This window comes from Mastomys coucha, unplaced genomic scaffold (genome assembly GCF_008632895.1).
Source record: "Mastomys coucha isolate ucsf_1 unplaced genomic scaffold, UCSF_Mcou_1 pScaffold5, whole genome shotgun sequence".
Taxonomy (NCBI): Eukaryota; Metazoa; Chordata; class Mammalia; order Rodentia; family Muridae; genus Mastomys; species Mastomys coucha.
The window spans coordinates 101176499-101190310 of record NW_022196911.1 but is presented as its reverse complement, the minus strand read 5'-3'; the positions used below and the strand labels follow the sequence as shown (position 1 = coordinate 101190310).

Genomic DNA, 13812 nt, shown 5'->3' with positions numbered 1-13812 from the left:
CCATCATTACTTCTCACCCGAAAACAAATGGACTGCATTTGACAAGGAGCTCAGTGAAAACCTGTTAGTATCTGAAAAACAAAGCCTGAGTCAGACACAGACCACAGTTTTCTTGTTTGCCTATGAGATTTCTAAGATGTTGTCACAGTCACCGCAGACATGGGCTGCTTCTGAATTGTTTCCTTGCATCCAATCATAGAACAGAATTTTAAAGAAGGTGAATTAGCATGATAAGTTAGATATTTTTCTAAAAGATTATTTGGACCCAAAAGATACTTTTTTTTGGTGACAGATAAACTTTTTCCAAGCACAAATCCCTGACTTTCCACTTCTAACCCATGTGACCTTCTTATATTTGCTGAATGAAAACACAATGCCTTTTACTGTGTGTTAAATGTGAAACAACCCCAGAGCCCCTTTTCCTTCTCATCTTTGAGAATCTGACCTTTTCTACCAGCTACCTTAAGATCGTCTATCGTTTCCCTATGATAGTCAATGTAGGTTTAGCGGTACCTTTATCAATTTTCTGTCAATACTGAGATTAATAGGATATTTATACTATTAATATATAACTAATATTATATAATATATTAATCTACTATCTATCTATCTATCTATCTATCTATCTATCTATCTATCTATCTATCTATCTCTTTCATCTATATTTTGAGATGAGATTCACTATGTAATCCTGGCTGGCCTCAAACAGAGATCTGCCTGCCTCCACTCCTAACTCCCATCCCCAAAGTTGGGATTAAAGGCGTGTACTACCACCCTTGACAGAAGCTCTATTTTTGCCCTAGAGGATTATAACTCCATGAGTATTTCTTTCTTCCTAAGTATATTTGAGTGAGAATACCACTAGAGAGTGTACAAGAGCTTAGTGATTTTCCTTACAGAAAGTCATAGTAGTAAATACAATACCATCAATTTTCAAGTAGTTCTGTAGTTTTTTCGTATCTTTTTCAGAAACAGTGTAGTCCATGTTTTCCATGATGGTTTCTAGTTTACTTGTTAAACCTTTTCCTCCTTGAGAAAGGAAGAGATAAAATAAGATAAAAATGTAAAATTACACTTTAACGTTTAAAATTCTACTTAGTTCCAGGGACTGGGCCATAAAGGAGGAAAGAAAGCAAGGCTGTGAATGTTTAAAGAAAGAATAAAAGCAAGTGCAGGGGATAGGTGGAGGGTAGGAAAGAATCATCCCACATACATGTCAGAAGACATGCTGCCAACAATTTTAGCAGAGGCTTGGAGTAACAGGAGCGACTAAGGCTTGTTACTTGTTCTTTATTCATAGTAGAGATGTTAGAGACAACCATAATTGTGGCTGCCAGGTTTGAAACCTGTCAGATTATCTCCATACGTTTAAAATAAAAGATATAATGGGGGATAAAAAGATTGATAAACTACAGAATATAACACTACGGGTAAGAAACACTTCCACATTCAAGTTGTGAGACTGAGGCAAGCAGATCAGTGCAACTTGGGTGGGAAATGGCCACAATAGATCACTGTCATATGAGTGTGAGACAGAGAAGTGCCACAGAACACCCCTGAACAGAAACAAGCTACTGTTACCATTAAGTAATAAGTAGACTTTCCAGAAAGAAACAAACTTGCAAGCTTGTTTCACTTGACATTGTATTTGTTACTCACTGTGAAAAGTTTTTAAACTATCCAACAATCGGTTCCGATACACTTTATTATCACCTGTAATAGAAGACATAATCAGTGTCACAGACCAACCAGTACTGGCACCCATGATGTGACTGTTGACCACATGAAGGCAGTAATCTTATAGATGTGGTATATCCAGTCTTATCCATACAGCTTTCTTCAACTTGACTTTATCAATAGCATGAAGAATTGGATGTTGTAAATGTCTCACTTTGCTAGGCTAACATGGATTTAATACATTCCCATTTGTCTTGCCTTCTTTCCTCTCTTTAATTTCTTTGTGCTTTAGGGTTATCAGAAATTACAGAAGTAATGCCTCAACTAAAAAAACTTGTAATCATATCTTGATTCATGAATTAATTCTTTTCTTAAGAAGTTCTTAAATCCAGTCCCAATAGAGTAAGCTACTATGTGAAACAGTCTCTATGGACACAAAGACTTTTATGACTTTATTCTTATCACTTAAGATGTCCTCAATATGTTGAAGGCAAACTAATGTGTTATGCGTACTCAATGATTCCCAGCTAGCCCCCACAATGCACATGCTCAACCCACCCCCACCCACCCCCCCGAGCTGAGGTTGAATCAGAAATGCTCACAGGTAACCGGCAGAGTCTTCATCAGGTCCCAGCGTTCCTTAAGTGTGAGATCTATCCCTATGTCTTTCAAAACATGATCTATCTGAGCAACATCCACTTTGTTTCCTTTGAAATGAAAAGACATGAGAGCAAAACGATTATAAACTAAGTCATCTAAGTTTCTCTGAAGAGTCTTGGTTTTGAGTGATCAAAAGTCTAAGTCAAGAGTCTAAGGATATTAAAAAAAAAAGAGACATACCTGCTCAAGTCTAGACAGAAAAATATTTTGTAAGTTCTAGTGAAATGCCTAAGTGATGCCATCTGGTTCTAACCCCATTTTGTGTTTGCTTAAGACAGTTCTCCGCCCTCTACCCACCTCTCCAATGCCCATGTCTACTTTGGAAACACATTTGAGATTTCCAAGGCCTTGCCCATGGTCCTGATGTATTAACCAAAATAATTTAAAAAACTAGAATAACTAGAAAAAAATTTAAGTGAAAAATAATTTACATGTTTTGTCTAACCTACTTACTGTGCTCTGCCAGGAAGGCATATTTTACGGCTACTCTGACCTCATCTAACCCTGATATAAACTATGCTCTTCGTGGTTTGCCTTTAGATCCCTGCGTCCCTGACTTGGCTACCAAGAGACTTTTCAGAGGCACAAGCCTACTTTTGGTCAGGCCGTCCAAAATACAAAACCACAAAACCAAAACTTCTAATTGGCTTTATCAATGTGGTTGTCAGTAAGTACCTCCGGGGGACCTTTGCATTCATTTCACTAAGAGCAACAGTAAAAATCCATTTTCTGACATGGAGGTCATAGATCAATATGTCTAAATTTGGATTTTTGTAAATAAATAATGCCAATTTAAATGTTTTGCTTACTCAGTGGTAGTTAGATATGCGAATATAATGCATGAAGAACATATCCTACCTTGATTTCCAAGTCAGATCTCCCAAATACCCTGCCCAAATTCATGTCATTTTCTTCTGTTTGTCATCGTTTTTGTTTGTTTTAATAACCCTGTGTTGAATTACTGTTGCCCATACACACGTATGCAGGGCGCCATCTACTGGCGCATGAGCAAAGACCACACCACTGAAGGGAATTGACTCTCCCTCTCAATAATTGGCTAATAACTGCCAATAGCTCTTCAGCTAGGGGGTGGGTCCTCCAGAGCCCCACCCTCTGCATGCTACACGTTTTCTATTTTACACTATGCGACATGATGAGGGGATCTATTCCTAAAATGATTAGCTTTTTTTTTTTTTTGATAAAATAGAATAAAAAGATTTAATTCTAAAACTAAGACAATGTCATTATTTTTCCAGTGATCATGGTTACCTGGGTTTATTTTAGCCATGTGAACAGTGCAACTAATTTAAATCATTGAGAAAGAAAATACAGGGAGGTCCAGGATACTACGACAATAGAAAAATGTAACATTTTTGCCAAAAACTAATTTGGACTGCTGGATAAAATGTTTTAATTTTTTATTACGATTTACTATTAATTTATTTACCCATTTATTTACTATGCTGTGGGCATCCTTGTGGAAGTCAGAAGGCAATTTGCAGGAGTAAGTTCTCTCCAGTATATGGGTCTCCCAGACCAAACTTACACCATCAAGCTTGGTACCAAGTGTCTCTACCTATTACGCCATCTCACAGGGATGCATAAAATACATTGTTGATCTATCAGTAAGACTAACAAATTAATGTACTAAACGAAGCCCCCATAATGAGGCTTGGATATTGAAAAGTGTGAAGTGTAAGCCTCATCGGAATATTGTGACTTAAAGTCGTTTTTGCTCTGTGGCTTTTCACTGACCTGTGAACGACTCCATATTCTCCATTACCTCGCTCATCTTGACCCTCCCATCTGCAAAGACAAAATGCATGCAAGACCCAGGCATGGTCACTTGCACCCAGAAACACAAGACCTTACAGTGTGAGGTGAAACATCGAAATTCAAAGGTTCACCCTGATTTGTCCTGCTAACACACTAATCTTCCCCAGATGAACACGGAATTGAAAACTGACAGTCTGAATGTGATAAATGAATATAGTGCAGAAGGAAAAATTGCAGGATGTATCATGTCTTGTGCACCAGTGTTAGGGAATTTAGAAAGCCTTGTTTAATCTTTCACTTGGCCCTTTCCACTTTAGAATACAAGAGCAGTGCGTTTGATCATCTTAGTATTATAGATTTAAAAAACAGTATTGTGTGCCAGGAGGTTGTGATGCACGCCTTTAATCCTAACACTTGGGAGGCAGAGGCAGGCAGATCTCTGAGTTTGAGGCCAACCTTGTCTACAGAGCAAGTACCAGCTAGGGCTACACAGAGAAACCTGTCTTAGGAAAAACAAACCTAGCAATATTGTAGCTAACCATCTGTCTGCACAGAGCAGGAGCCATACATACTGGGCTATTTACTCTAGATTAGCTTGTGGCTTGCATGTTCTGGCAACTCACCTCCCTTCTAATCAGGTCTAAATGAAAAAAAAAACACTTTGATTTAAAATTAAAGTAAGAAAAAAAAATAAAATTAAATTAAGGTTACTCCTGGAGTCAGACTCAGTCTAGGGTTTGGTGCCACAGGAAATCAGTAAACTTTATCTCAATCGCTATGACAGTGATAAATAGATTTAACACATTAAGCCCACCAAAAAAAACCCTGGGCATTGCTAACCATCAAGGAAATGTAAATCCAATGACAATGAGATGTCACCTAACTGTTTTCAGGATGGCTGTTATTAAAGGGACAATCCCAATCAACGCTGTTGAGGCTATGAGAATGAACAACTCTTACACACTGTTAGTGAGAGTAACACTAGTATAGGCATTATGGAAAGCAACATGGAAGCTCTTCAATAGGTAGAAACACTTGATACTAAACAGAAAATGGAATTACTGCTGGATCAACAATCCCACAGCTTGGTTGAGAGTCAAAGGAAGGGACTGAGGACTGACGAGAGGTTGGGCTAATTAACACGTGCATCACTGCACACAGGTGATGCTCACCAAAATGATGCTCAGAGAGTAGACTGAGAGAGAGAGAGAGAGAGAGAGAGAGAGAGAGAGAGAGAGAGAGAGAGAGGAGGGAGAGGGACGGAGGGAGAAGGGAGAGGGAGAGACAAAGAGAGAGGGAGGGAGAGAGGTGGAGGGAGGGAGGGAGAGAAAAAGAGAGGGAGAGAGGGAGAGAGAGGGGGGAGAGAGGGGGAGGGAGGGAGGAAGAGGAGGGAGGGAGGGAGGGAGAGAGAGAGGGACAGAGGGAGGGAAGGAGAGAGAGCAAGCGAGCAGCGGAGAGTCCCCTGGTGACCTGGAGGACTTTATGTGAAGTGAATCAGAGACAGGCACTGCTCTCTCTCATGGTAGACTGTGAAAACATTGATCTCCAGAAGCTGGAAGTAGGATACTAGTGAGAGGATGCATAATTGTGGTTCAAGTCAGTGCCAAGAAGCCAACTGTATAGCAAATGAAACAGTTAATGATCATTTGTTGAGACTGATTGATTGATTGATTGATTGAGACAGGGCTTCTCTGTGTAGGCCTGGCTGTGGCTGGCCTCAAACTCACAAAGATCTGCCTGCCTCTACCTCCTGAGTGCTGGGATTAAAGACATGCACCACTACGGCCTACTTTCTTTTTATTTTTTGAGTTCTTTAAAACTGTAAATAAGCATATTGTTTGCTATCATCTGGAAAATGATAACTGTGTGTAGTGATGCATTTGTTAATTAGCTAGATTTAATTATTTAATAAGTAAACTTTAAAACATCATGTTACGTAGGATATATACATATCACTATCAATTAAAAAAAGTCTAGGATGACTAGGTGTTCTTTCTCTCCTGAGCCTCCTGGTGATTTGATAGATTTAATTATTTTTCCCCTGAAGGCCAGAAGAGGGAGTCAGATCCCTGAAGCTGGAGTATTTATTGGCAAGCATGAGCTATCCAACATGGGTATTGGGAACCAAACATATGCTCTGGAACAGTGGTGGGTTCTCTTAAGCATCAATTCTTAGCTCTTGCTCCCTTCTTTTCCCATTGAAATGATCCTGTTTCTTTTCTCTGGCATAGGTCATTAAATATTCTCAGTGGTACAAGGGTTTCTAAGTGGAACCCCGGCTCAACAGATGAGTCATTTCTGACGGAAGCATCACCATCCGGGATAACAGGCTTTCCCACAAACATATCTAGAAGTTTGTCAGTGGAGCTGAGAGGCTCTCAGAAGACACAACGGCACTCTCACCTTCAACTGGCAGACGGCTTGCCAGGTCTTCAATTTCTTCCTCCTCCAGATTGAAACCTAAGTCTTCTAGAACGTCACCCAGTTTGGAGATACGACACTTCGCCCCTTAGGAAAGAAGGAGCCAGAGGCTAAGTTATCACAGATTGAAGCAATCCACTGCATAATGACAGACAAATAGCTCTCAGGGCTGTGGAGACATTGTGGAAGCTGGGCATGCAGTGTATTTTGTCAATCCTGCCTCAGAGGGTCCTTTCTTTAGTGTGTGAGAAAAGTATATCTAGAAGTTAATTATATATCAGATGAGTTATGTAAGTTTTTACTTACATATTGATTATGTGTACTGATTCTATATACTATAAACTGTATTTTTTTAGATGAACTGATAAGTTATATCAGACAACTAGCACTCTTATCAGCAACCGGAATTTGAAACATTTTCATTGTCAGAAAGTTATAAACGATATTAGTTATAGTTGCATCTAAAAGGTCTTTAAACTTAGAGAAAATAAATCGCATAATTATTGTGTAGTGACATGATTTCTTTTTAAAGTTAAAGACTACAGATTACAGTTTGAATTGCCTTGTTGAGACGATCACTTACCAGAATGCCACTTTATATAATCAAGTAATAAGTTTTTAAGTATTTTCCCATCGTCTGTAAAATAAGACACATTATTATAAGAGAAAATGATGTATACAGGAAAAGAGGTACAGAAGGGTATAATTTTAAGTCCAAGTGCCCTACCAATGAGACTTTCCCCAGCCCTGGACAAAATTCTGAATGTGAAGCTGACGGACGTCTTTCTTCACGCTCAGCTCCTGCTTTCTTTCTCCTTGTTACTGTTAGTTCATCCTTTTTTCTCTTTGCACTACTTAAGCTTTATTTATCTTAAGGTAATGGCACTATTTAAAAAAACATTCGTTTATTTATTTGTGTATGTGTGCGTGTACACGCACATGTGTGTCTGTGTGTGTGCACATGCGTGCATGTATGTCTATATGTGCATGTGTTCATGTATGTGCATGTGTGCATAAGTGGGCGGCGGTCACAGTGTGTGTGTGTAGGTTGGAGTAGACCCTTGGATATCAACCATCTATCTTGCTTAAGACAGGGTCTGTCTTGTTCGCTGTTACACTGTTATACTAGGCTAGCTGGTCTTGGGAAATCTCCCATCTCCACCTCCCATCTCATTGTAGAAGGACCAAGATTATAGACCCAAGCACTGCAACTTTTACCTGTGTTCCAGAGGTCTTGGACAGCAAGTACTTTTACCCACTGAACCATCCCCCTGAGCCAGGAGCATACTTTTAGTGCCAAGATTCAGTTTAAAGATGCTGGCAGGGATCAAAACAAATTCAAATGCCAAAGACACATGCTTTCCCAATTACAGATTGATTTCTTTGTTTTCTAGGTGTTGTAGGGCATGAGAGGGGCTAGTTTTCACGATGTTTTCACACTGAAGTTTATACAAACATGAAGATACATTTCATAGGGTTCATGCAGTACCTACCTGCAATAGGCAACCGTTTCAGCAGGTCATTGGTGTCCCTATTTGTAAGCTCTATGCCCATGCCCTCGAGCACTCTTTGTGTGACCTTAGCATCAATCTTTCCTCCTTTGGAGAAAAACAAATGGAAATTGAAAGCGAGGATTGTTTACTGACTTTGTCTGACAAAGCTAAGTTTGTACAGAACACATGAAAATGTGTTCAAGATTGTAGAAACTGTGCATTTGTGAGCGGCCTCAGTAGTCGTACTGTCACAGGGATGGCTTAACATTTTCTCAGAGTAGATGATAAGTATTTCGAATGAATGATGATTGGTGTTGACTGTGCCATCATGGTGAAATGCACCATAAAATAAGAGGTTTCAGAATAAGTGTAGAACTCATTTTACATATATATATCATCACAAAATTTTGCCAAAAATGAAATAAATGAATATAATTTTCATGCCAGTTAAAATTTTTGAAGCCAATGACAAGATAAGAAAGCTTTAAGTGTGTGTATGTAATATATATGTGCATTATTATGCACACACATACATATGTACATATTGTGAGAGGATCCTTCTATTTAGCCTTGGCTGGTCTGGAATTCCCTACTGGAAAACAGGTTGGCCTTGAACTCCTGTATTCCTACTGAATGCTGGGATTCCTGGGGTGAACTATCTTACTATGAAGCCCTGGCTGGCCTGCTACTCACTAAGTATCCAGATAGGCCTTGAAGCAAGTCTTCTGTCTCAGCCTCCTGAATGCTGAAATTACAAGCACGTACTACATGCCAGCTAAGAAAATTCAGTTTCAAAATTGTATGCGAATGTGAAGCTTTTGTGTAAAATCTTTTACAAATGTCTCGCTTACCAGTGAATTTTCTTACTTCTTTCAGCATTGTCTGCAGATCAGTCATCCCAGAAGCTGTAAAAGGTCACAGTTTACATTGTATATAACTATGTACCATAATAAAGCTTGATTATAGGAAGATATTTTAAGAATCCTGAAAGATAATGACTAGAATTCTATGCTCAGAGAACATATCTATCAGGATCTCTCTCTCTCTTCTCTCTCTCTCTCTCTCTCTCTCTCTCTCTCTGTATGTATGTATGTATGTATGTATGTATGTATGTATCTGTGTGTGTTTTACTCATACAGGATCTCAGATACACAGATAAGGGTATTTTCAAACTTGCAATCCTCCTACCTCAGCCTCTTGAGTGGTAAGATTACAAGCATATGAGCATATGCTATATGCTTAACTGACTAATTGTATTTGTCAATGATATTTGCTTTTGGCAGAGGTGGCAGAAGAAAAGAGATCCCAAAGCAAGGTTGGAGATGTAACAAAGAACAAAAAGCCAAGGATACGTGTACAGTTGAGTAAATATGAATGAATATTGGTGTTATAAGATATTATACTACTACATGCTTAATTTTGATTGTCAACTTGATGGGAATGTAATATTACCATGCAAACAAATCTCTAAGCACATTTATAAGGAGGTAATCTAAATTAGGTTGAGGTGGGAAGATGCACCCTAAATGTGGGTGGTATTCTTCCTTTGCCTGGTGTCCTTGATGGAATGACAAGGAGGGAGTTGAATGCAGGCTCTCATTGCTCTCTCCTTTACAACTGTGGATGTAACTTTCAGTTCCTGCCAGCATACCTCCCCTGCCCCAAAGGACCACATCTCCTAAAAGGTAATCCCAACGTCCCTCCTTCCTAAGTTGCTTTTGTCAGGTATTTAGCACAGCAATGAGACACAAAGCTAATACGACTACTGATATTTTTCTAAATTAAAATAAAAACAGCACAGAACTAAAGAAATAACATTAGAATGGCTGGGGGTGGTGTCACACAACTTTAATCCCAGCAGAGGCATGTGGATCTCTGAGTTCAAGCCTAGCATGGCCTACATAGTTGTTGGTATTCTGTCTAAACTCCACCCCCATAGATACTTGGCAGCAGTCAGGTATGCTCCTCCCCACAGTTACCTGGCACAGGTAGGCCTGGCCCTATAAAGGGGGCTGCTTGCCCCCTCCTCTCGCTCTTACTCCTGCTTCTCTCTCTTGCCTCTTGCCCCTTTGTTCCCTGTCTCTCCCCATTCCCTTCCCCCCTCTTTCCACGTGGTCATGGCCAGCCCCTACTTCTCTACTCTCTCCTCTTTGCCTTTCTCTGCCCCTGCTACCCTCTTAACTCCCCTCCCCATGCCCTAAATAAACCCTATTCTATACTATACGGGTGTGTGTCTGGTCCCTCAGTGGGAAGGGATGCCTTGGCATGGGCCCACTGAGGCACCCCCTTCCCCTGCACCTTGCCAGAACATGTTCTTATAGCTCTTTCTCTTTTTATGATCACAACAATAGTGAGTTTCAGGACAGCCAGGACTACACAGAGAAACCCCATCTTGAAAAATAAACAAAACAAAACAAAACCATTAACAAAGAGGAGACAAATAGAGGTAAAATATTCTTAAGTCCTTCTGTTATCCAAAAGGAATTTAATTTGGAGACCCAGGTTCACAACATTCATAGCAAATCTCACTGACAGACGTGAGGCTTCAGTGACTGAGCTAATCAAATGCTGAGATCATCAAGAGGGACAGAAGAGTGCTGGATATCAAGAAAAATTAGGAGACAGTTTCTGTATAAAATCAAAGAGACATCCAGGGACTATCACTGTAATGAATAGAAGGACTACATTCTTGGTAGTGTGAGTAAGAGGACTGGAAATTTATTTTATTACTTTTTATATACTTATTTGTGTGTGGGGTGTGTGTGCATGTGTGTGTGCGCGTGCGTGTGTGTCTTAGTCACTATTCTATTGCTGTGATAAAATGTCATGACCAAGGTAACTTATAGAAAGAAGCATCTAACTGGGGGGCTTGCTTAGAGTATCAGAGGATTGGTTATACCACAACCATCATGGTGGGGAGTATGCCAGCAAGTAGGCAGGCACAGTGCTGGAGCAGTAGCTGGGAGATCTAATCACATCTAATCATAAGTGGTAGGCAGAACAGCTGAGTCTGTGCCTAGCATGGGCTTTTGAAACCTCATGTCTACCCCGAGTGACACACCTCTTCCAACAAGGCCACACCCACTCTATGAAGGCTACACCCAGTCCAACAAGGCCGCACCTCCCAATTTTTCCCAGATAGTTCCACTAACTGGGAACCAAACATTCATATAAAAGATCCTTGGGGGTCATCCTCATTCAAACTCCCAAAGCATGTATATGTGTGTAGGCGCCATTGCCACAATACCCAGACAGTTGTCAGAGGATAACTCGTGGGAGTCTGTTCTCTCCTGTCTCTTTTAAAAAGAAGAAAAAACATTGCAGCTTAAAATTGCTAGTCTATCAAAGAATTGAGGCCAGGAAGGATTCCTGTGGGCAGTGCCAAACTAGAGGAAGAGTAGACAAGGAAGTGCATGTATTACAAGGTGGAGAAGTACACAGTTTGATGACACAGCCTTTAGAAACTGAATGATGTAATTAATATGACATTAGCAACTTCTTCTGTGTTCTCTTTCACTGCCCCTCAAGTAAAGATGCGTCACCCATAGCTATCATATATGTCATATACGTCCAAATTAGTGAAAATAGACTAAACCAAAATGTGCTCTTACATGGTCTGGATTATTCTTTAGGACTAAATATATATATTAACCAAACAGATGATGCCCCTGGAGGCTTCAGCCATGAGTGCCTGAGGGTGATCATCCCTGGCAGGTCTGATAGCATCCGTACGCTTACCATTAGCTGGAAGGGACCGTGACAGTTCTTTTACTTTCTCATCTGACAGCTTGATCTTCAAGTTTTCCAGAACATTTTCGATGTTATTGACATTAACTGTCCCACCTAAAGAAGGAATCAGGATCACCAAAACAAACTCAGTAACTTCCACAAATAAGAAAACTTTCACTGATTCCCTCATATCACGGCAAGAATGCCAACAACCCAAATGTTCAAGTGCACAGACATGGCCAAACTGGAAAGAAAAGTAAAAAACGCTCTTTCTTGGTCCGGAGGGAAAACCCCCGAGGAACGCACTCTCTCCTCAGTTACAGTGACAGGCCTTACAAAGCCCATTTTACTTTGCTGCGTTACTGAAATCTGCCCTCCCTCAAAATAGCTGGTCCTTTATGTCACATTTTCTATGTGGAACCAGATTTGAATTCACCAGGAATATCACCAGGAAAATGAGAGATTATTTGGAATCTGTGGGTGTGAAGACATGAGAGTAGGTATGGGGTTAGTGTGGGAGAGGCGGTCTCCATCAGAGGTCCACTAGAGGACTTCTGGTGGAGTCAGGACAGCGCAGGTGAGAGGCAAGGACTAGAGGATGGTGCAGGTGAGAGGCGAGGACTCTGATTATCTTCCTTCTCCTTGTGCTTCTTACCTTTGAAAGATTTCAGTTCATCTATCAATCTGCTCTCATGGATATTTCCTTCATCTGAAAAACAGGGGTACACACCCGTCACCGAAGAGCTATTGTCTCAGTCAGGGGCATCTCTGGTTTGACTTAGGTTTGATATTTTGCCTTCCCAAGAGTACAAAAGCATGGGCCAGAGAACATTTTCAGAGCACATGCTTAGCTGGATAGGAACATCTAGTCATTTGTTGCAAACATCATACAGGAATATGAACACATCCTTCTTTCTTTTCTTTTCTTTTCTTTTCATTTCTTATCTTCTTTGTTTCTCCCACTTCCCTCTTCCCACCAGCCTCACTTCCTCCTTATATTTCCCAAGTCGACTTTCATTACTAGGGTGAAATGGTATATAATGATGGCTTTCATCTCCAACCATAGGAAATCAAGAAAAGAGAGTTGAAAGAACAAAATTATGCTTTCTGAGGTAAGAAAAAGGTCATTTGAAAAAATTTTGCCAGCTCTTGTAAAAAACCAAACCAACCGAGAGAGACAGAGACAGATAGAGAGGGAGACAGAGAGAGACAGAGAGAGAATCTTTTTTAGATGTAAAGTCACCATTCATCCTGTCATTCCACTACGGGCAATGGGCCCATCCTTAGATGGTTGCTATTATGGCTTAGATGTGAAGTGGCCCCAACACTTGAGCTAGTGTCTTCAACACTTGATCTCCAGCTTGTGGTGCTGTTTTGAAAGCTGTGGAGCCTTTAAGAGGTGGGCCCTGACTCTCAGAAGTGGGTCACTTGGGGCAGACCTTTGAAGACTATACCCACCCCCAGCTCCAGTCCCTGCTGCCTGCTCTCTGATCCACCAACATGAACACACGCCCTCCCCATGCTCTTTCTACAATCCTGCTCCTGGCAGTGCCTTCCCACGCTGAACAGAAAGGTCTGAAACTGTAAGCCAAAATCAACCTTTTCCCCCTTAAGTTGTTTCTGTCAGCTATTCTTGTAGTAGGGACATAAAAGTCACTAATATGGCAAGTGGAGAGCCTGCCTCCAGGGAGTGCTTTAACCCAGGGACTCAGGTGGGACCAGGCGGGAGGCACAGGCCTCAGGAGTCACAGGGAAGTCCCAGGGCAGCAGGGACAGAATACTCTCCTCCTCCCAGTGACAGTGGTGGATCTGTAATCTTCACTGCCCCTTCCCTGCGAGTGGAGAGTTTGCCTCCAGGGAGTGCTTTAACCCAGGGACTCACCCATCTGTGCCCGGGATTTACCAGAGGAGAGCTGATCTTCCAGAAGTACTGATACAGACTCACAGACCCACAGGAGGAACAAGCTCTACTCAGAGACAGCAAGAACACTAACTAGTACCCTCGGAGCTCCCAGGGTCTCAACCACCAACCAAGGACTGCACATGGAGGGGTCTA

The 13812-nt window shown here is 41.0% G+C and overlaps 1 protein-coding gene across 2 annotated transcripts in view; it reads right to left on the bottom strand.

Annotated features, from left to right (window-relative positions):
- Efcab3 (EF-hand calcium binding domain 3) overlaps nt 1-13812 on the bottom strand; it is a 316604-nt gene that overhangs the window by 90523 nt on the left and 212269 nt on the right. For both annotated transcript variants that reach the window (XM_031352655.1, XM_031352656.1), the window contains exons 100-110: nt 12412-12465; nt 11766-11870; nt 8879-8932; nt 8028-8132; nt 7118-7171; nt 6517-6621; nt 4093-4143; nt 2280-2384; nt 1660-1713; nt 925-1029; nt 18-71 (exon numbers count right to left, since the gene is read on the bottom strand). In XM_031352655.1, coding sequence (XP_031208515.1) covers nt 18-71; nt 925-1029; nt 1660-1713; nt 2280-2384; nt 4093-4143; nt 6517-6621; nt 7118-7171; nt 8028-8132; nt 8879-8932; nt 11766-11870; nt 12412-12465 — 846 coding nt within the window. The remainder of the gene's footprint in view (nt 1-17; nt 72-924; nt 1030-1659; nt 1714-2279; nt 2385-4092; nt 4144-6516; nt 6622-7117; nt 7172-8027; nt 8133-8878; nt 8933-11765; nt 11871-12411; nt 12466-13812) is intronic.